The sequence below is a fragment of the Leucopleurus acutus genome (assembly GCF_964270905.1).
Source record: "Leucopleurus acutus genome assembly, chromosome: 13".
NCBI lineage: Eukaryota > Metazoa > Chordata > Mammalia > Artiodactyla > Delphinidae > Leucopleurus > Leucopleurus acutus.
In genome coordinates this window covers 62,994,258-63,017,490 of record NC_139155.1, presented here as the reverse complement: position 1 = coordinate 63,017,490, position 23,233 = coordinate 62,994,258, and the positions used below count along the sequence as shown (strand labels likewise).

The following is a 23,233-nucleotide window of genomic DNA, read 5'->3' as shown; positions in this document are numbered from 1 at the left end:
TATGTAATCTGTGAATCCATATACTTACTTAGAGCTTAGGGATATCATTCTAATCTCTCAGTGAAGGAAACTTAGATTCCTTTTGCTCCATCATCACGAACTGAAAACCTCTGATGCCAATGACCTTATTAGCCTCTGAGGGTGTCTGCTGAACAATTCTCTTTAGAAGTCTTGCTCACGTTTTGGGCTGAGTTGACTCAGTTTGTCTGTGACAGCTTCCAGAAGCCTGAAGGTGACACCTCAACTCAGGTGACGATCCCTGAGTGTTCTGTGTAGAACCCAGAACTGTATGATGTGATCTGCCAGGGTTTATAGCAAATATAATGATTTCTGAAAAGTCAGAGTGAGTAAGAACTGAATGGGACGGTTACCTGGGGAACCGTAAGAACCGTTTCTGAGACGGGTTTTTAAATGCAAGTAGTTTTCCCCCCGCCCCCCAACATATGCTTTGTCTGTGAAATATTTTTTTAAAAAAACAGGAGACACGTGTATCAGTGATCTTTTTTAATGATTTTGAGCTGTGGTTCGAACACAGCATTAAGAACAAGCAGAAGAGGCTGATTTCATAACACACAGCACTTAGAGCAACATCTTCCTTTAAAAGTCCGGATTGCGGTTACAGACCTTGGGTCTAAGAACTACATCCCCTCGCTCAGTTAAAGAGGCAGATACATGACAGCTGGAAATCTTTCTCTGTGTATAAGTGGGAATTATATTGAACAGTAAGCACAAATGTCTGTTTAAAAAAAAGACTTTAACAACTTCAGATTATTATAGATCACGTGAACAACTGTTGAAAAGTTCAGATAAAGTTGTACTTTTTCATTATAAAGCAGCCTAGTGAAAATTAAGTGAATTAAATGCTATGAATAGTATTGTACATATTTAAAAATAGCTTTTACACCAGAAAGTGATTTTTGAAAGCCATGAAATGAAGAATAGCAATATACCAGCAAGCACATTAAGATGAACCAGTATAATTAACAGTAAAGTTTAAGCCTCTATTAGTCCTGTAGAAAAGCCATGACGTGGTAACAAATTTAGTGCCTTTGAGTCCAGAACGTCCTCAGATGACACTCCTGCTTAGCAGTCCTCCCAAGAGATGAAGCCTGGGGGAGTTTTTCTAACAGGGAGGAGCCTCCACCCTTGACCTGAACCACCAGGGCCACTGCCATTGGCAGTGAGCAGACAGCGGGGGCAGTGGGTACAGAAAACACAGATCCCCATCTTCTTGTGGCCTTGCAAAGCACAGTCAAAGAAGGGCTGACCTCTGGTCCATTAGCATCAAGAGTTGCAGAGGTGTTTTCAGTTTAAGGATAATCAGTAATTGTTTTGTGGAGGACAAGAGTATGACTCCGTCGTGATTCTCAAAATCAAAACATACACCACGGAACAAATAAAAAACAAGGAATTATTAGAATTTACATCCTCTGATGACAGAATAAACTGGAAATAGGGATCAGGTGGGCAGAATTTCACGAAACTGGATGGCACTGGGAAGGATGCCCACACCCACGATTTCATCCACGGTTTTGTGTTTTTTTTGGGGGGGTTCGCGGGTCTCTCTCACTGTTGTGGCCTCTCCCGTTGCGGAGCACAGGCTGTGGACGCACAGGCTCAGCAGCCATGGCTCACAGGCCCAGCTGCTCTGTGGCATGTGGGATCTTCCCGGACCGGGGCATGAACCCGTGTCCCCTGCATCGGCAGGTGGACCCTCAACCACTGCACCACCAGGGAAGCCCCTCATCCATGGTTTTAATGAACATTGTCATAGGCTCTTCATTTTTCAATATTAGAATATTTGAAGATAAATGCAGAGGTCACCGTCAGACACTAAAGACAGAGCTGTAAGTAGATGCTGAGTCAGGGGGTGTGACATGGTCCCTGGTCAGTGGCAAAGCCTAGTTTGTTTCTGGGGTCGTAATCACCAGGAGACACCAAAAGGAAGGGACAGGACATAAGAATTCACTCGGCTGGCTGATTGCCAATCTGCTAATTATAACCCATAACAAATCTTTCTGAGACTGGGGTCTTCTCAAGTGGACTGGTTTGTCCTAAGTTATTTTTCCTGCAAATGCTACTGTTCATTCATTGGTTCCACAGCTTCCGTTTGTCAAAAAGGCACAGAAAGACAGATGGTCACAAATGCGTCTGGACTGCACAGTCCTCTGCTGCACGCTAATGTGCTCACTCTGACCTAAGTTTTGCAATTTCAGTGAAAAGTGCACTCTTCACTGGGTTTGCCCTCTTCATTCTACAACATGAAACAGAATATTTTTTCATAAAGCAAGTTGAAAGATCCACATTTTTTTCTGATTATAGCTAATACTGGTCCAACTGAACATTATCGAAGGGATTAAAATAAGCATCTGGTGGCTCCAAAAGGCTGTGGTATTTTAAAAAATTATTTCTTAAGTGTTTTCACAGCAAAGATGCAACTCTGATTGCTGTACATATGTTGTTCATAGGCTGTGCTTGCCTGTTCAGACTTGTTTCCCTTGTGTTATAATACTGATATTTATTAATAAACTACATAGACTTTTATCTGTATGCATCCATTCGCACATTTCCTTATAAAAGAGGACAAAGCACATAGGCATTCACAAATTCTATGCCATTTCTCTTAAAATTGGTATCTATACCTTATGTTGCAGTATTAACAAAGTTTTGTTCTACCCATTGGGTAGGATTATGTGCGTAATATAGTCAAGTTATATACAGCACCTTACAAATGAACGCCTGACAGACACTGAAAGCACCATTGTGAGTGAGGCACAACAAAGGGGGCTGGGTTCCTGCATCTGCAGAAGTTAGAACATGAAACACCTTGGCTGCTTAAAAACTACTGCCACGCTGAGCTCTATGAAAGGACGTGGATCTTCACCATCTGCATCTCTGTACAGCTCTCACCCCAGCACCTCACACACACTGAGGACAGCGCTGCTCACAAGGCATCCCTCCCTGCACACCAGCCTGAAGGCAGGAGCAGCAAGTGGCCGTCTAACCCTGGCCGTGAACATAAACTTGAACTGTGCAAGATGCAGCACTTGGGGAGTAAAATAAGCTAAAGCTGAAATCCTGATTCCTGCGGAATTCGCACAATTCAGGTGAGCTACTGGGACCCACTTGTGGTCGGGGTGAGTGCAGGTCTTTCATCTGCTTTTGTTGGGCCCCTTTAGACACAGCGTCCTTACACTGGGGGGGACTTGCCAATGCATCTCCATTTCGCCAAGGCCAAGGTGACCGTGCAGAAGGGGAGCCTGGTCCCTGCTTCTCCACCAAGGTGCAGGGTGGGGGTGGGGGGCTGTCACCGCAAGGCCCCACGCCCAGCACAACTATCTTTCCTAGTTTTTCCTTCACAGACACTGCTCAGCTCTGGAAATTTTAAGAAAAATGAACCGTACACTAACATGTTGCTCTTCTAAGCAGCAGACCTCAAGCAGCAGCCTTGGCACAGCAAACACAAGGCTTGGGGAACAGCCCCTAGCCGCTGCTTCGCAGCCAGGCCAGTGTGGGAGCCTGGTGGCCAGCAGCAAATGGAAGCTGCTTTGGAGGGGCTCGTGGACCTGGACAGTCTCTGCAAGGACTCTCTGGACAGAAGAGCAGGTGGAGGTAAGATCCAGGCCCACCTGTCAGGATGCAGCCACTGGTTCTGAGGAGGGCGGGGATTTGAATGGATTCTCCCAGATCTGAGCTGCTTTCGAAAAGTGCTTGCCTTTGAGCCCTTCTCATTCTTATGATGATAAAATACAGGTGAAGAGGGGGATAATTTGAAGCTGGAGACACGCTTATCTGAGTACAGGTCCCTATGCTGGGGTAGAAGGCCCCCCGCTTCCTGCTGGCCCCTGTGTCCTCCTCTCCCAGCTGCAATTAGTGGACTTAAGTGTCATCCTCATGACAAACCTTCCCAAGTTTTGCACATTTTCCTCTGCTGTCTGAGCTGTGTGTCCACGTGTATTTGTGGTACGGAGGACAGAGGGTATATGCTTGTCAAGCTTTTTTAACACTGAATTTTGGTCCCAGATAGAACTTCGTGTTGGGTTGGCCAAAAAGTTCGTTCAGGTTTTTCTGTAACATGGAAAAACCTGAACGAACTTTTTGGCCAGCGCAATAAATGCACAATTTCTTCAGCAAAATCTCTTTTGTAGTAAAGGACAACCTTAGTGTCTGAGGAACACTAGGCTTGCTGAAAAAGCCAACAGACACATGAGTGTTCATATAAGTGGGACTCAAGGTGCCTGGGGTTCATATCCAGGGAGTCGCTAAGACGATGGAGCCCAGCTCCCCACCCACTGCTCACTGATCCCCTAACCCTCTGGTTTCTAACCTGGACCCTCAGGCCCCACTGATCAAGCTGCAGCTTCACAGTCACGCCTCTTTCCACACCATGTCAGCCACAACCTTCGAAAAAGCAGAGGTCTAAATTACCTTTTTCCTGTGTTGAAGGGAAATTGACTATTAATTCAATTTATGACCTTGGCTTTTAAACTAATTCATTACAGAGCCCCAGCCTCAGAGACCATTCAGGTCATGGTTTGATATGTCTGCATCATTAAATAACTATTTACATTAGAGGCAATTATCTAATAGGGTGGCCAAAAGGGAGCAGTCTCGGTTTTGAAGAACAATTAAAGTTATTTGAATTAAATAATTGTTTTACCAGTACTGTGAACATCTGCAAAATGTTCAGGTGCTTGCAAAGTGACTAAGGAATTTATAAGTTTCTAAGCATAACTCACCATTTTGAGCTAGAACTACTGGGTGTGTTCACCCACTCTACCAGAAGTGCAGGTGAGGTTTAGAATGATGACACCATCAGCCAACCTCCTCATTCTGCACCTAAGGGGAACGCCTGACCGATAATCTGCCCGAAGATGGGGAGGACAGGCAGTTTCCTACCTTCACCAGCAACACAAGGGGAAACCTCACGCCACGCAGAGTCCCAGCCTCCTTTAAGCACAGGCTTGAGGTCGAGGCCATCTGATACGGTGGGTGGGTGGGTGTCCTCTGGTCAGGCCCCCAGGACTCTGCCCGTCCCAGAGCTCCTGCCATGGCCCTCAGCGTGCACACTGCTCAACAGGGTCTGAAGCATGAGTGACAATTGTTGACCACCATCTTCTTTTAAGAGATTGACTACTTGTGTGGATGTTACTGTGTGAAATGGATGAAGATTCCAGTTCTCCAAACAAAACCCAGGGACCTACCAACCAAGAGGAGCCTTGGAAAGGAGCAGCAGAAAGCAGTTTGAGAGCTTTCTGTCAGCAGCACGAGGGCACCTCACCGGGCAGCCACCTCCGAGACCACAACAGCAGACACCCGGAACTGCAGGTCAGGGTCCCAAGTCATCCCTCCAGCCCTCGGTCCCTGTGAGAGCAGGCAGGGGCTGCACAGAAGCACCCCACCCGGGTGCAGCAAAGGCAGATGCTTCTGTGAAGGAAGTTACTTTAGGTGAGAATGAATGTTACAATAATTAAGGTTAGTTTTCTAGTTGATTTTAGCTGCAAGTTGTGCTTTTTACCCTGTGCTCTGAGTTGCTCCCCGCCCAGTTCTGGCCTCCACTGCAGAGGCTTAGTGACCCCTGGGAGCGCATCTGGTTCTGAGCACTGCATTCCTCCCGGGTGCTGGTCCGCATACTTGGCCACATGGGTCCCTTCCTCAGTCCCAGGGGCTTCTACACAGTATCTGCAGCCAGTGTCACACACATAACAGGGCGGTGGGCTGCACAGAAGCGACTGCTGAGTCTTGTTGACCAGCCATCCAGGCCTGAACTCCACTATCCAGGGAAGGAGAGACCGCAGGAACACACTGAAGTCATGTGTTTCAACAGTATAAAAATAGCCACCTTGCATTTTAAACAATTTATTGCATAAAATAGTGTATTATCTGAGTATATTTCATGCTACAGTGAAAAAAATCTAAATTACCACAGAAACTGCACTGCTGGAGGGCCAGGGCAGCACTGCGTGGTGTGTAAATGCAGGTGTAAAACACGCAGCCTGAGGCTGGAGGGACTCAACACACCAGGGATGCAGGAAGTTTCCTCTGCTCCATCCAGAGTCTCCAGGTGCCTCAGTGACGCATTCACTGCTGTGTGGTGACTTTCTTGGTGAATGTAAGTAAGTGGTGTACGTTAGGCTACCTCCCCTGACACCCTTTCCTGCATGATTATGGGGGAGATGATTATGGGGCCTAATTTTAATCCACAGGTGAAAAGACAACATACAGAACTTCGAGTAAAGCTTCCTCATTATCTTAAACATGAAGATAGTGCAACTTTTAAAACACAGCATCACAACACTGATTAACCCCTTGCATTCATCTGACTTCTCCACTTTATACCTTGGCACACAAAACAGGAATTTAGAATCATATTTTTAAAATAAAAAAGTTCCACAGTTTAGGGGTGGGAAGCAAACTAGCGATTCTTCCCCATAATGTATAACAACATTTTCCTCTGTATTCAGTTAATTGTAAAACAGGCCATTCTGGCCTCTTCCCCTGCTGCGTCTGCTTTCATAGTCAAGTCAGATGCCTCTGTGGGTTTTATTTCATAATGTCTTCAAAGCACCCCTTTGTGTTCTCATGCCCACCCTTTGCCAAAACCTGCCCTTTCCTATCAATCACTGCCCCAGATGAACACCGTTTGCGGCCAGACTGGAGGAGGTTTGTACTATTTCAGCCTGCGTGCGGCTCCTGTGGAAGGAATCATTGTTTTACTGAACTTGCTGTGCTGGGGACGGAGGAGCAGTGCCACCGCCTCCCTCCTCCTTTCTTAAGTCAGGTATGCACGCAGGTCAGATGAGGTTCCCGGGCTTCCTGTCCTTGCCCTGAACGGGCAGCTTGGTGACCCCCAGGGCCGTCCCGCTGGAGTGGCAGTCTGCTCACCCTGTGTGTGCTGTGCTGGGGGTGGAAGAGAGTGGCACCCAGGCAGTGGCCCATCACCTCGCTGTAGGCCGGGGGTGGCCCCTCCATCCTCCTGTTACTGCTGCAGGTGCTGGCACTTATGCCTGAATTGCTGCTGGGTGGGCGTGGGCCCCCGCTGTAGACGGACACGTCTATCAAATCGCTGTCAAATATGGTTCGGTTGGGTGGGGCCCTCACAGACTCTCGGTTGAGTTCCATCTGCTGTTCGGGGTCCCGGAGCTGCAGGGTGCAGGGCCCCTGGTAAGGAGGCGGCTCCTCCCCGTCCGACAGGGAGATGGTGGGGGGAAGGTCGATCTCGTGCTGCACGTAGGGGTAGGTGGGCTGGAAGCGGCTGAACCGATCCCTCTGGAGAAAGGTTGGGGCAGTCCCCCCATTCCTGGACCGCGGTGCGTACATGATCTGCAGGGAAAAGAGCAACACCTGGGAGATGTTCTTGGCACAGTGATGACCACGGACGTGATGGCAGCAAGGAAATTCACGTCTGTCTCACCCATCTGAAAACTTTTCCCCCCAAAACACATGTAAAGGCTATTCCAGAAAAACAGGTTTTTCGTTCCTAATGACTTTACAGCACTCACCTTGCCAAACCCAGGACGGTTCAGCAACGGATAATTGCGGTTACCTGAAAATGTAGGTTTAATGGAGTTATTGTGTACATTTCCCACTGGTCAAGGAGAACACAGGAGCCCCCCCACCCCCACCCCGGCCTGCCCACCATGTGACCTTCTCTGGGCCCCACTCCTGTGATTCAGAGGAGTATAGAGGGTGAAGAATTTTCATTGTAAATGTAAGTTGTAACTTCACAGGATGGTACTTGGAGCAGGTACAAGACATTGGGTCAATTTATGAGTTATTTATAGGAGCTGTTACCCTATCAATTACTTAAAAATATGAAACAAGTGACTTTCTTTCTGGATAAAAGTTTCCTGTAGTTATTTTTAGCAACTGACATGAAAACTATTTTATATTCCAAAGTAAGTATAATTATACTTTTTTCCCCCCAAAAGAATCCAGGTACTCTCTTGCATAGCTTCTCATCTATTCCACCATCTCACTTTCTTCTAGAGGAAGGACATATGTATATAAAGATATACATCCATCCATCTGTCAACTTCTCTCACACCATGTTTTTAACTTAAAGGCAAAAAATGTTATTTTTACAATCATACTATTAAACTGGGAGATGGGGTGAATCAAGCGGTGATGTTTATAAGCTACACCGACAGCCACCACCTCATTATCAGCAGCCTAAGGCATCAAGTGAAGATCCTGGGTTCTCGACCTGTTTTCTGGAAGGAGCTCTGACCAGGCACAAAGAATCCTTGGGAGAGTCTAGGGAAGACCCCTCCCGCACCTCTTAAACCAAGTTACAGGCACAGGCCTTGATCTTCATCTGTGCTGACACGTTCAACCCTTCCACCAATTTTGTTCATCCCCCTCTATGCATCTCCTGCCACCCACACTCCACCTGTGTCCAACCCCTTACCTCTGAGGTGGGCCGAGGTCCAGATCTGTCTGAAGGCCACAGGCGCCCTTCCTGGTTGGGGGGTGGGGGACATCACAGGAAGATCATTAGTTTCATGCAGCAGCACCCAAAGCCAAGGGATCACACTCAGCTGAGCACAGGCTGTTTAACACCCGGAACCACAAAGCCCCAGCCTTTTGTTACCTGCACCCCCAGAGGAGTCGTGGCCACAGGAAAGTCAAACAGTTTGGGTCTCCCCACAGTAGCCTTGAATGGTGTGCCCATCTACACCGCTGGCTTTCAGACTGAGTTTCCCAAACCTAAGAGCCCTCTGTGCATCTTCTTATGAATTGATTCCTCAGTACAAATGCTCACGAGGAGTGTGGAACCTGACATCTACTTGCTTAGTAATCTTTCAAAAATGTTTGGCCAGGGACTTTGCTGGCGGTGCAGTGGTTAAGACTCCATGCTCCCATTGCAGGGGGCCTGGGTTCAATGCCTGGTCAGGAAACTAGATCCCACACGCATGCCACAGCTAAGAGTTCGCATGCCGCAGCTAAGGAGCTGACGAGCCACAACTAAGGCCCAGCGCAACCAAAAAAAAAAAAAAAAAAAAAAGCCAGACCAGCAAGGTGATGAGCAAACAGTAGGCATGATTAAGGATCACTTCTAACACCATAAACTTGTCTACAGAGCATTTCAGTGTGGTATCCCTTTTGAACCCCAATTGTAGGCTATAGCAGGGTCTGCGGGGCTTTTGTGACTACTAAGAGAAGAACGGGGTGGTGGGTAGAGAAGTGCCTGTATTTTTGGATTCCCAGGAATGTGCACATACGACCTCCTGCCATCATGGCCTTCTGTGACCTGAAAGTGCCCACCGGTGGACTTGGGAGGTCAAACAGCCCCAGGTCTTAAGAAGAGAAAGCGACCTCCCCTGCTCCTTGCAGGCAGGCATCCACCACAGCCCCCCTCGCCGTGAGCAGGTGGCATCCCTAGATCTGACTATACAACTATGTAACGGCAACAGAGTGGCTCTAACCAGGTGTCCGAGCCCTAGGCAGTGCTCCTTTGCGTCAAGGGCGATGTCACTCCTGCGTTGAGAACAGCACAGAGCATCCTCCACTGTTCCTAAGAATTCCACCCTTGGCAACAGCAGATTAAAGCACAGGGCGCAGCCTGACAACCAGATATCACAGCACCAAATGAAGCGGGCAGGAAGGGATCCAGAAGACGGGTAGTAGCACGTTTTCTGAAAACGGCAATAACTATTCTCAATGGCTTTATTTTCCTAGAAATTAGCAAAACTGGAAAAGTGCCTAAAAGAGATCCACACCAAGCCTTGCACAGGTGGAATGTTGTGGTTCTGCAGGGACCCCCTCCTCTTCAGGGGCCATCGTCACGGGACGGGTCTGCACCACCACAGCCTCCGCAGGGCACGCACCCGCTCCTCGGCCGCCGCCCCTACTGCTCACTCAGCTGCTCGCTGGCGGCTGCCTTGAGCTCAGGCTTCGCAGGGGAGGCCATGAGGTTGGCCTCTTCTGGTGCACCAGAAACAGCCCGGCGAGACCAGGGCCCAGCCACCCCACCACCCTTCGCAGGAAGCCGGGTCCTCTGACCACGACGGAATAAGCTGGGAAATAAGATAGCTCACAGAGTTTTGAGCAACAGGAACAAAATCTTGCTAGTACCGCTATTGCGGGCCCATACACACTGCGTCTTTCGTAGCTGTTTGCTTGTGAGAACTGTTCCCTCATGCCGCATTGCGTCCACAGAGCACCTCCGGCGCCCTTGCGTTCCTGGTGGCCCTGAAGACACCCCTGTGGATGCCCCGGGGAGCATGGCCACCAAGGTCCAGGCCCACGAAAGCCTTGGGCCACCCTGAGGGGCTCTAGTGAATCTGCATCTTCTGAAAAAGGGACACAGGACAACTCCGGATCTCACAGGCTTGAAGATGTGCATTTTCAGGTTCCTTTACCCTCAAGGAATCTGCATTGTATTTTCCCCCTTCTGAATGGTAAACAGCCACGTGGCCAGAAAATTTTCCCATAAGTTGAATCTGCCTGACACTAAAACGTCTGCATTAAAGATAAAAATTCACGTGCTCTTCCAAGTGCTTGTCTTTATGATCCCAACGATCCAGATGTGTCGTCTGCAGACCTGGAACACAATGACTGGAGTTTTTCCTTTTAAATCTGTTTGGCACTTTCTGTGGGCTGGGTGGTGAGTGGAAAATCAAAATTGTCTTTTCTAAAGTTGCGGTAAATTATACATAACATTTACTATTTTAATCATTTGAAAGCATACAGTTCTGTGGCATTAAGTATATCCTCATTGCCATGCACCCATCACCCCCATCCATCTCCAGAATTTGTCTTCCCAAACTGAAAACGCTGTACTCACTGAACACTAACACCCCATTCCTTCCTCCCCTCATCCCCTGGTGACCACCATTCTACCTTCTGTCTCTATGAATCTGACTATTCTAGGAACCTTGTCTAAGTGGAATCATACAATACTGTCCTTATTTCACTGAGCATAATGTCTTTAAGATTCATCCATGTTGCAGCCTGTGTCAGCATCTCATTCCTTTTTAAGGCTAATATACTCCATTTCAGGTACATACCATATTTTGTTATTCATCGATATCTTGGTGGTTTCCCCTTTTTGGCTGTCATGAATAATGCTGCTATGAACAGGGGTGTATAAATATCTCTTTGAATCTCTGCTTTTCATTCTTTTGAGGATACACCCAGAAGTAGAATTTCTGGATCATACGGTAATTCTATGTTTAATTTGGGGTTGGGGGGAACCACTACTGTTTTCCATAGCAGTGGTACCATTTCGGTTCTAATTTCATCACATCCTTGCCAACACTGGTTATTTTCTGGTTTTTTGCTAATAGTCACTCCAGTGGGTGTGATGTGGCATCTATGGTTTTTTTAAAAAATTAATTTTTGGCTGAGTTGGGTCTTTGTTGCTAAGCGCGGGCTTTCTCTAGTTGTGGCGGGCGGGGGCTACTCTTCGTTGCGGTTTGCGGGCTTCTCACTGTGGTGGCTTCTCTTGTTGCGGAGCATGGGCTCTAAGCACGTGGGCTTCAGTAGCTGTGGCTCACGGGCTCCAGAGTGCAAGCTGAGTAGTTGTGGTGGATGGGCTTAGTTGCTCCACCGCATGTGGGATCTTCCCGGCCCAGGGCTCGAACCCGTGTCCCCTGCATTGGCAGGTGGATTCTTAACCACAGTGCCACCAGGGAAGCCCCTCTCACTATGGTTTTGATTTGTGTATGATTAGTGTATTAAGTCAGGGTTCTCCAGAGAAACAGAACCAATAGGAGATTGATTGATTGATTATCGGAATTGGCTGCCTGTTTCTGGAGGCAGAGAAGTCCCACAATCTGCTCTGCGCAAGATGGAGACCCAGAAAAGCCAGTGGTATAATTCAGTCCAAATACGAAGGGCTGAGAACTGTGGGGGGGGGTGTCCACTGGTATGTCTTGGACTCTGAAGACCCAAAAACCAGGAGCTCTGATGTCCAAAGGCAGGAGAAAATCGACATCCCAGCTCAAGAAAAGAGAGAAAGAAAGAACTTGCCCTTCCTCCATTTTTTTTTTTTTTTTTTTTACTCAGGCCCTCAAGGGGTTGGATCATGCTCACCCACATTGGTGAGGGCAGATTTTCTTCACTCCGTCTACTGAGTCAAATGGTAATCTCTTCCGGAATTACTCCCATAGACACATTGCTTAGCTCAGTCAAGTTGACACATAAAATTAACCATCACAATTAGTGATCTGAGCTCTTCTCATGTGCTTATTGGCCATCTGTATATCTTCCTTGGAGAAATACCTACTCAGGTCCTTTGCCTATTTTAAAATTAGGTTCACTTATTTTGTTGCTGAGTTGTAAATGTTCTTTATATTTTTTGGATATTAATCCCTTATCAGATACCTGATTTGCAAATATTTTCTCCCATTCTATGAGTTGCCTTTTCACTCTCTTGATAGTGTCCTTTGACAAGTTAAAGTTTTTAATTTTTGAAGTCCAGTTTACCTATTTTTTTCTTTGGTTGCTTGTGCTTTTAGTGTCAGATCCAAGATATCATTGCCAAATCCAATGTCATGAATCTTTTGCCCTATTGTTTAAGAGTTTAATAGTTTTAGTTCTTACATTTAGGTTTTGATACATTTTGAATTAATTTTTTGTATATTGTAGCAGATAAGGGTTCAATGTCATCATTTTGTAGTGAATATCCAGTTTTCCCAACACCATTTTTTAAAAGATTGTCCTTTTTCCTTGAATGGTCTTGGCACCCTTGTTGAAAATCATTTGACCATACATCGGAGAGTTTATTTCTGGGCTCTCTATTCTATCCTGTTGGTCTAAATGTTTGTCTTTATGCCGGCACCACACTGTTTTGTTATTGTAGCGTTGTAGTAAATTTTGAAATCAAGACGTGTGAAACATCCAACTTTGTTATTCTTTTTCAATATTATTTTGGCTGTAGGTGGGGATGGGGGTTCCTTGTGATAGCACATGAATTTTAGGATGGGCTTTTCTATTTCTGCAGAAAAACATCATTGGGATTTTGACAGGGATTACACTGATTTTGTAGATTGCTTTGGGTAGTACTGACATCTTAACAGGATCAAGTCTTCAGGTCCATGAACACAAGATGTCTTCCATTTATTTGTGTCTAATTTCTTTCAGCAACGCTGTATAGTTGTCAGTGTACAAACCCTTCATATCCTTGGTTAAGTTTACTCCTGAGTATTTTATTCTATTTGATACTATTATAAATTGAACTGTTTTCTTAATTTCTTTTTGGATTGATCATTGTAAGTGTAAAGAAATGCAACTGATTTTAGGGGGCTGACTTTGTGTCCTGCAACTTTGCTGAATTTATTAGTTCTAGTGGAGCTTTTTGTGTGTTTATTAGTTAATTGGAATGTTTAGGATTTTCTACACATAAGATCATGTCATCTACAAAGAGAGATAATTTTACTTTTTTTCCTTTCTAACTGAATACCTTTTCTTGCCTTGTTGCTCTAGCTAAAACTTATAATAAATACTATGTTAGACAGAAGTGGTGAAAGCATGCCTGCATCCTTGCCTTTTTCCTGATCTGAGAGGGAAAGCTTTCAGTCTTTCACCATTGAGTATGATGTTTGCTGTGGGCTTTTCATAGATGACCTTTATTATGTTGAGGTAGTTTCTTTTTATCTTAGTTTGTTGAATGTTTTTATTATGAAAGCGTGTTGAATTCTGTCAGATACTTTTTCTGCATCGATGAGACGATCATGTAGTTTTTTTCCTTTCATTCTGTTAATGAGGTGCATTACATTGATTGATTTCATAATGTGGAACCATCCTTGTATTCCAGGAATAAACCCCACTTGGTCATGGTGTATAATCCTTTTATTATGCTGCTGAATTCAGTTTACTAGTATTTTGTTGAGGATTTTTGCATCAGTATTCATATGGGATATTGGTCTTTGGTTTTTCTTTTCCTGTTGTGTCTTTGTCTGGGGCTTTGGTATTGGAGTAATGCTGGCCTCATAAAATGCGTTAGAAGGTGTTCCATCCTTTTCAATTTTGGGGAAAAATCTGAAAAGGACTGGTGTCAGTTCTTTAAATGTTTTGTAGAATTCACCAGTGAAGCCATCTAGTCTAGGAATTTTCTTTGTTGGGAGGTTTTTGATTATTGATTCAATCTCCTTACTAGTTACAGATCTATTCATATTTTCTATTTCTTCATGAGTTGGTCTTAGTAGTGTGTGTTTCTAGGAATCTTTCCATTTCATCTGGGTTATTCAATTTTTGATATACAATTGCTCATAGTACTCTTATAATCTTTATTTCTGTATCTCTTAGATCTTTTTCCACCCAAAGGATACAATGCTTAGAGCGTTGAAAGAGAGTCATCTGTGACCATGACTCACGGGCTTCTGCTGTGAGCTGCGGCTGAAGCCTGCTTGATGCCTTGGGTCCTTGGGCACCACATGTGAGAGCACCCCATGCTCTGAACTTTCTTGGTTTAGCTCTCAGCTGCTAAACTCTCCTTTCCACACACAAAGGACCGCAGGGATCATCAGATTTGGGGAGTGGAAAGACCCAATATAGTGTTTTTCAAACTGTGAGCTGCAGCCTCTTAGAGAGCTGGAAAATCAATTTAGGTGGGTCACAGCCAGCATTCCAGAGATAAAACAGACAGAAAACATCTTGAATACATTTTAAGTACTGTTTGGTGAAAGTTCTGCCTCAGTTGCATGTGAATATTGTGGATTGTGATGTAAAATGTGTTTCCTACACATTTGGTCAGGGGGTCAGAAACAATCTGAAAGGTCTCTGATCTAAGCCAGTTCTCCCTCATTTTGGATAGGAGGAAACTGAAGCCCAAGGAGGGTGTACGACTCACTGGAGGTGACATGGTCAGTTTGTGTAAAGCAAGGCCATTGCTGGATATTCTGGCTTCTACCCAAGGGTTCCTCCCAGTGAATGAACATATCATATGGCCTCAAATATTTGAAAATCGATTTTACTCCCTTTCCCAGGGTGAATTTCAAAGCATAGGTAAAAATGATGTTTGGATATTCAGCAACATCTTTGCCTTCTGATAAAATCACTTTTCTCTTGTTTGTTCCCTTTTCCCAGGCAACCTCTCCACCATCCAGATGCTTTAGTAGTTCTCACTTTTCCACCCTTGACAGCAGTAACAGCTTAGATGCCAATGACTCTTCTCTCCAGCATTTCCCCTTTATCCTCCTTGGGATTCCATCATCAGACTTCTCAAGACTATTTCCCTCCCAACTCTACTCAATCTAGGGCACGTCCCTTAAGAGAAAGACAAATCAAGAAGGAAGTTCTGCTGGGAAGAAAAGAAAGGGAATCCTTTATATTTCCACAACAATCAATAGCTCAGGGAGGCCCACAGGCCCCTAAGAGCAAGCAGAAAAGGAGGAATGTGATGCCTCGGGGGTTGGTGGTGGGGGAGAGTGAGCAATCAGGCTTCAAGAGAAAGCAGCCTGGAATCAGAAAGCTCAGGGCGACGTGGAACCACACACCGTGAGCCTCCTTTCACGCGTGAGGGGCACAAGCCAAGTGCCTTCCCCGCGGTCTCGGAGTTGGTAGGGGAGTAACAGAGCCGGATCCCAGCTACCTCCCATGCAGTCTCTGACGGCCCTGTACACCTCCCCAGCAAGGGTCTCTCAGAATTAGGGTAATTTAGAGAGCCATTTTTCCCCCCCAGAACAAACCACACCAGTTTTTAAGGACTAAGTAAAAACAAAACAAACTTTACCATTAGATTATTAATGCTAATGCCTATTTAGAAGGTTACTAAAAATTGTTTATGAAATTTTTTATCAATTTTATTAAAAAATCTGATTTTAGCATACCTTTGTCACAATACCAGCTGTGTTCAAATGCGTTACCTTGGGAGTCTACAGATTACAGATGCTCAGAATGTTATTGAAACTGTCTTCAGCATCAGTTTATGTGAGCATAGTGTGTCTTTTAATTGCAAAAGTAATGCATGAACACATCCTCATCATAAGAGCCTTAACAACACAGACCAGGCCCTCTGTCCACCTCCCCCTTCTTGGGTCCTTCCTGGCCTTTCTCTGCACCATCAGCTTGCAGCGTAAACAACATCAGCCTTACTAATGGTCACACTTGACTTTGCACCAAAATTGTATCAGTAACTTGATGAGCTACATCTAAATGGATTTTGGCTGGTACCAAAAATCAAACCCAGCCTCAGAGAACAAAGTAAAAAAAGGAAGGCTTGCCAACATTGAGAATTTTTTTAAAATGTCTCTTGAAAATTTTACTAAAAATGACCTGTAAGCTTTGAAGGTAATTTAAAAACTCTTCTGAGCACCATCAACAGCAGAAGGATGATCTAAGTTACTAGCTTTAAAGATCTTGGAGATTCTGCTGTGTAACAGCTATGGCCCAGGATCCTTATCCAATTTTCGCCAGCAACTTGGCCTCCTTTCTCTTACTTGAAGGAGACATTCTCATTTCAAGCTGTTAAAATTGTTTATCTTCTAATGCTTCAAGGGTAAAACCTTTTAAATGGCCAGTCTGCAAACGCCCCGCTCCTGCTGAGACAAACAGGAGGTAGACAGTAGGATCCCATGCTTGATGCTTAAAGGAGGCCTGACCTGCTGCCCGTGGCCTCTGGACACTTGGAAATGCTCATGAAACAAGGTGGGCAGCAACCCCCCCAGTCTCACAGTGCAGCAAGAATCCACCTGCTCGCAGGGAGCCTGCGCCCTGGACCAGCCGATGCTACACTCAGACTGTCACAGACTCGCCTGCTCCACCTGCATTATCAGGCAGGCCCTCAGCTCATTTTTTGTGCCTTCCTGAAAATGGTTCCTTCCTATCGTTTTAGAAATGCTTTCCTAACACAGGCTGAAGTAGGTAGAAATGAGACTAGGCAGGTGCGCAGTTGCCGGGCTCTCAGCCACAGTGGGAGTGAGCTGTGTGGGGCCCCAGGACACACCTGCACGGAACTGCCGGCCCTGGTTCGCAAGGCGTCCGGGCCAGTGGAGAGGAGCCCAGACCCCGTCAGAGAGGAGGGCCCTGCTCCGAGCGCGGGACTGGTCAGCAGGCCCGGGACACACCGTCCTGTGACCCACACTCACCTCACCTGGCCGAACCACTCATCTCATAGGGATGATCTTTACTTCCACAAAGAAGTTTCCCCATTTTTCGGAAGCCAGTGGCCCCCTTGGTCCATCTGTTTTCACCTTTGTGGTAGAGGCATGAATGCAGAAGAATGTTTGCTCCGAAAACAATCACCTCTGTGCAAACCGGCCCACCTCTGAGGCCCGTGCAGGGGCTGGGACCACAGCGGAAGGTGAGCACAGGCTGCTTGGCAGCCCTGGCCTGGGGGAGCCAAGCAGGAATACAGGCCAGTGTGGCTGATATGCTCACTTTTCAAGGAAAGATGTAAATTTCTATTTTTACGTGAAATCTCCCAGTTTTTTCAAGTTGGATCAAGTTTTGTCAAAACACCCTGCGGGGGGAACCACACACACACTGGCCACACCCTCGCCCAGGTCTGGCCATCTGCAGGGAGGGTCTTTGGGCCTGGACTTCCCCCACACCTGAGTTTCTGCACCACAGACCCGTCCCTCCGCGCGGGGCTGGTGCACCCACTGCCCGCCAGGCGCTGCTCTGGCTCCAGGGAGGCCGGGCACCGGGCACCGCACTTTTACAATTGATTTAATTCCTGTAGCATTTGGTCATGAAGAAAAATGCCTGATGTGACTCCTTTTGTTGATTTTTAAAATTGAAATTGCTGCTTTTATAGGTCAAAATGGCTGAACACCCACAATTTTATATGATTCAAACTAAGTAAAACGTTCCCATCCTTCTGCTGTTCCTAGTAGATGGGTGGCCACCTCCGCCTTGCCTGCTGTCCAGGCAGGTTGGTGGGCCCTGCAGGGTGGCCTACAGGCAAGGCTGTCAGAAAAGGCCATGCGGGCCTCCCCTGGCTCGGGAAAGAAAGGCTCCAGCGACGTGTGTGAACATCTCTCAGGGCTGTGTCTGGAATATTTATGCCCTTTTATTGTTTTCCTATTACTTGGTGGTCTAAGATGATGAAAAGAAACCTAGACAGTCTCAAAGTGCCGAACTCACATAAGCCAGGCTCTAAACACTAAGGCAAGGCTCCCTCAGAAAGAACACATACGGCTTTTTATCACAAACCCACTCACTGCTGCTGCCACTATTTAAGCATTTACTTTTGTCGTAACTTAACTGAAGCGGATCACTCTTTTTCATTTTCATCCAGAAGTGGCTGCTTCCACCAAATTCAGGGCCGGTCCATCCCATCGCCCTGCTCCCCTGGAATGGCGTCTCAGGGACGCTGTGGTGATGCAGGCCGACTGGCCTTGGCCAACACAGACTCCATCCGTCCCTCCCTTGGCACAGAAGTGTGTCCGCCCACAGGCAATGGAGGTGGCAAGGGGCCACGTGAGGAAGGGGCTGTGACTGCACAAAGCAAACCCCCCGAATCAGAGCAAGCTGGGCCCAAAGGGGCAACTGGTCCAACCCACCTTTTTCCAGAGGACTCTCCCTGGGAACCAGGGAAAGCCCATTAGTGCAGAGAGGGAGTCATGTTTCCTCAACCACATCAGAACATCTACATGTTCAGCCTCTTTCTCAAGAACAAAGGCCAGGGACTTCCCTGGTGGTCCAGTGGTTAAGAATCCGCCTTCCAACACAGGGAACATGGGTTCGATCCCTGGACGGGGAACTAAGATCCCACATGCTGTGGGGCAACTAAGCCAGTGCGCCACAACTATAGAGCCCGCGTACTCTAGAGCCCACGTGTCACAACTAGAGAAGCCCGCGTGCCGCAACGAAGATCCCTGTGTGCTGCAACTGAGACCTGACACAGCCAAAAAAAAAAAAAAAAAATCCCAATTACTGTCCTATATTTTTCCATGTTGACTATCAAGTCTTCCATAGGAAATACATAAAAGTAACCTTAACCAATAGTGTTAAGCCAGATCACCTAGAAGCTGACAAATTAGATGCCCAGCCCTTCTCACAGCAGTTTAAAATAAACACACTTTTTACTGACATGGTCGTGGAGACCTCACACAGTTCTGGAACAAACGGGCCAAAAGGCCCCCAGAAGTGTGGGGGTCCCAGCAACGCACAGGCTCAGAGCCATGGATGCTCATCCACGGTGAGGCCGGCAGGGGGCACCCCACACACACCAGCTGCCAAACAGCAGGCACAGCAGCTCCTGGGATGCTCTGACAGCAGACATGGAACCACCTTGACAACGGCGACCCCAGGCACCTCCAGCCTCGGCCACCTTCTCCCTAGGAGAGCACAAACCACACGAGGCCACGGGCAGCCTGCCCCTCTAAGCCCCTCGGGAGGAGGCTGGTTGGATGCTGGGAGCGGGGCAGGGGGCCACCCAGAAGGGCACCTTGAAGCTGCTCCACCCCACACCCTTCTACGGTTTACGGCCTCCTGATGTATACCCCTCCCCACACACAAATGGCCCCTGGAGACCCCTTGGCCTCCCCTGAGATTGAGAAAATACCACCAAGCCAGGTGGGCGCTGCTGATGGGGAGAGGCTGGGGCTCGCTGCATCATTTCTTCCTTGTCTGGTGGGTGCCAGGCTCATATCCACTGATTGACAGTGAGCAAAGGAAGACAGAGCCCAGACCAAAACCGTCTGATGGGGCAGGTTCCCTGTGGACACCTCCCACCCCCACCGAGCTGTCAGCAAGGGCTCTCTTCACTCTGCTGACGCCCCTGAGCCTGCCATGAGATCCACGTGTATTAACAGCATCCCCGTCTCACGCTGAAGGGCCCCCGGGGAGGAGGGCAGGGCCGCCCCATAAGCTGAGGACGTTCAGAGCATCCCTGCAACACCGTCCCCAAGCTATGACAGCCAAAAACATCTCCCCGCATCGCCGAAGGTCCCCTGGACAGGAACAATGAGTATGAAAGAAAGGATCACACTGCTCTCCCAGAGCGTGATGAAGGGAAGCAGCATCTTTTAGAAATCGAGAGGGAGGAGGAGGTACTTAGGAGGCAAGAAGCCCAGCCCGGTGGGGGGCACGTTCCCAGGCAGTGACCCCCAGTGCTCCTGGGATCTGGATCTATGTCCCTGTCCAGGAGAGTGAGGCTTCTCCTCTGGACTAGACATGAAATGGAGGTCCGGCCTGCGCCTAAACTGTCTCTGGTCACCGTGTAAAAGTACATCATGAGTTTGTGAAACCTCGGTGAACAGTATCCACACTCCCATTTTATCAGAAGGAAAACCCAAGCCTCGGGATACACCTGCCCTGCACGGGCCAGGCCGCACGGAGGAAACAGCAGGGAGGGGACGGCGGAGGATGAGGGGAAGCCAGAGGGAGAGAGCGTCTTCCTCAGGGCTGAGCTGCAGCCCCCAGCACCCATCTCGTCCCTGTGGGTCTGGGGGCGGCACACAGCAGCCTCACCCTTCCCCCCAGCTCTGCCCGCCATGGACACAGGACACTGGGCAAACCTCAGCTCTACCCATGGGGACAGCAGACCCGAAGGCTGGCCGAGCGATTCTGGCCCCGATGAAGTGTGAGGGGGTCACCCCAGGACAGCTGCCCCCACACTCAGGGCAGCCTCCCTAGGCCAGTCACCAGGCAGCCCTGGTCCCAACATGCTTGGGGATTCAGCCTCCTCCATCCACCACAGAAGCCAAGAATATATAATTGTTTAAACTCAGTGTCCCCAAGCTCTCACTGACAGCCACTGGAACCACAGACAGCAAAGCCAGCTTGGACCTGAACCTTCCATGGCCCCTGGGCTCCTGTGTTAGATCATAGAGCAGTTTAGCTGAATATCAGTGTTTTATTTCCCAGAAGAGGGTGGTGATTCAGGGCAGGAAGTAGCTAGGAATTTTTTTTAAAAAAAACCAACCTGAAGAGCCTTGCTGTTCTGTGAGGCCCACACAACCTGCCCACCCTTGTGCCCCAGAGGGTCCAACCCCCTCCCTGTCCTGCCCCGCTGAGCCCCCGTCTCATGGGCGTAGGTGGGGATGCAGGATGCGTCGCTGACCCTGGGCCATGTCCCAGCATGGATGGAATTCACACGTATGACACTGAGGGAAGGAAGCCAGATGTGGAAGGGCAGGGACTTGCACGGTCCATAGAGTTCAGAGCAGGAGAAATGAGTGTGCTGACTGCCGTCCAGGCAGTGGTAACTGTGTTGGGGGGTGGGGGTGGGGGACTGGCTTCACGGTCGGGCCCCCGGACTGGGCTTTCTGTGTGTGGGATTCACACGCTGAGCCCAGGGCCATCCTGCACCCAGGCTCCCGGCCCCGCTCAGCCCACACTTACCGGCTGCGGCCGGTCCTGCCTCCGGCCCTGCCCCGGGTGGTGGATAAAGGACCGGGTGGAGACTCTGTAGTGGTTCAGCAGGCAGACGACAACCACGACCATCACCGTGACCACCACCACCACGACGACCACCTGGGCGAACTCCAGCTCCGCTGTGACGAAGAGGAGAGTGCGTCAGCCAGGCCCAGGGCCACCCTGCTCCCCAGACCCTCCTGGGACAGAAACGACTTCCCCCAGGCCTGCTGCCCGAGAGCCCCACTGTGTGGCTAGCAGATGATGGAGGGAGGCCCAGCTGCACAGACAGACCTCATCTTTGCGGTTCTGTCCTGAGAAGGGCCTGGTCGAGCGTGTCCCACTGGCCCCATGGGACCTCCCGAAGGCCTGCGCTGTGATGGGCCGGCGTCACACAGGACACCAGGTCCAGCCCCGTGTGCACAGCATGGGCAGCCACCACACAGGGACCTTCCCCAGGGCAGGCAGCTCCTGGGTGCCATCTCCTGGGACACAAGAAGCTCTGGGGCCCCATCCCTGCCAGATCCCCCAACCCCCAGGGGGGTGGAAAGTATGATTCCCAAAGCACCTCCACGCAGGGGCCGTGTAGCACACTGGAGGGAAAACACGCTGACAAAGAGCCCCAGCTCCGCTCTGAGAAGGCCCCACCAGGGGAGGTGATTGAGGAGACGCATCCCCATGGTCTCCAGTCCTGTGGCACCACTGGGTTCTGACCACACCGTTACAGAAGCCTGTCTAAACCGCTACCACGTGCTCCCCACTGGGCACCTTCACGGGCAGTTTGAGGAGAGGGTGCCAGCCCTCGGCTTCTCAGGGGAAGCGGAGCCCAGGGCCAAGGTCAGTCCAGACTTCCCGCTCCCGCCGGGCCGAGTGCTGCCCTGTTCTCCCCACACTTGGAGCGGAGGTGGCTGTGCAGGGGGTGGGCACAGTGCAGGAAGGGCAAGAGGGGGACAGCCCTGTCTGCAGTGGTGCTGCCTAGGACGCACACACGTGTGGACACGGGCACACGAATGTGCACGCACGGCACACCCTCTTGCTGCAGCAGGGCTCAGGCCACTGGCCAGTGGGTACACTGCTCTCAAGTGCAGGCTCACACCTGTGCAATGCAGGCAGGGGCTGGGTGCCGCCCCACATCCACCCTGTTGGGGTAGAGGGAGGGTGTCCTGTCCTGTGTCCTGTCCTGTGGAGCCATCCTCCACCCCAGCCCTCCACCCCGCACACCTGATGGACAAAGACTGACAAACATGCCTGCTGGACCGGGCGGGAAGGCCAGTGGCCCCAGGCAGGGGAGGGGGTGCGCTGCAGAACAGATGATGAGTGTGAGGCCTGAGGACCCCACAGCCCCCCGTGGGGAGCAGCAGGGCCCAGGCGGGTATGCTGGACGCACCCCTGGTTGGAGGCTGAGCAGGTGCAGGAGGCAAAGCCCTAGCAGCAGGAGGGGCGGGGCCGCTGGGCCCACACGTTGGGCTCCCCACCATAGTTTTCTGCTCTGGACGCCCAGAGGCCTCGTGACTGATGGGCAGGAGATTGCGCTTGTACTTCCTCTGGGGAGGGAGCCCCCAGGGAGCCACCCAAGTACCTCCCAGGGACGATGAGAATCTTCAAGGTGGAGTCTCCTGGAAACTGAAATCACTCTCTGTCGGAGGGTCTAGGCTGGGACTTTGCAGCTGGAGTACAGATACCAGCGTGACCTCGTTTATCCTCATGTGCTATGGGGTGTGTGACACACCTGTGAGGGAGAAACACGTCTTCACAACCCCCTGCCTTTGCAGACAACTGTCCCGTGTCCAGGACACCCTGTGTCACAAGGTGCCCACGCATCTGGACCCCAAACCTCGTCATCGGCGACACAGGATGAGGCTGTGTGCGTAAGCGATGAGGGACCTGCCTCCATCACCTTGTGTTCCTGGCATCAGGCATGGGTGGGCCCAGCGTCATCATGAAGAGGTGGACTGAGGACAGGCTCTGGAGCCCACTGCACAGG

At 49.2% G+C, this 23,233-nt stretch overlaps 1 protein-coding gene and 1 long non-coding RNA gene across 2 annotated transcripts in view; both read right to left on the bottom strand.

Moving 5' to 3' along the window:
* LOC309970793 overlaps window positions 1-23,233 on the bottom strand; it is a 214,695-nt gene that overhangs the window by 18,873 nt on the left and 172,589 nt on the right. The window lies entirely within an intron of this gene.
* LDLRAD4 (low density lipoprotein receptor class A domain containing 4) overlaps window positions 6,795-23,233 on the bottom strand; it is a gene marked incomplete at its 3' end in the record, with an annotated part of 302,663 nt that continues 286,224 nt past the window's right edge. Inside the window, 4 exon segments of the mRNA XM_082853053.1 lie at window positions 6,795-6,857; window positions 6,859-7,323; window positions 8,411-8,461; window positions 21,238-21,389. Coding sequence (XP_082709179.1) covers window positions 6,795-6,857; window positions 6,859-7,323; window positions 8,411-8,461; window positions 21,238-21,389 — 731 coding nt within the window.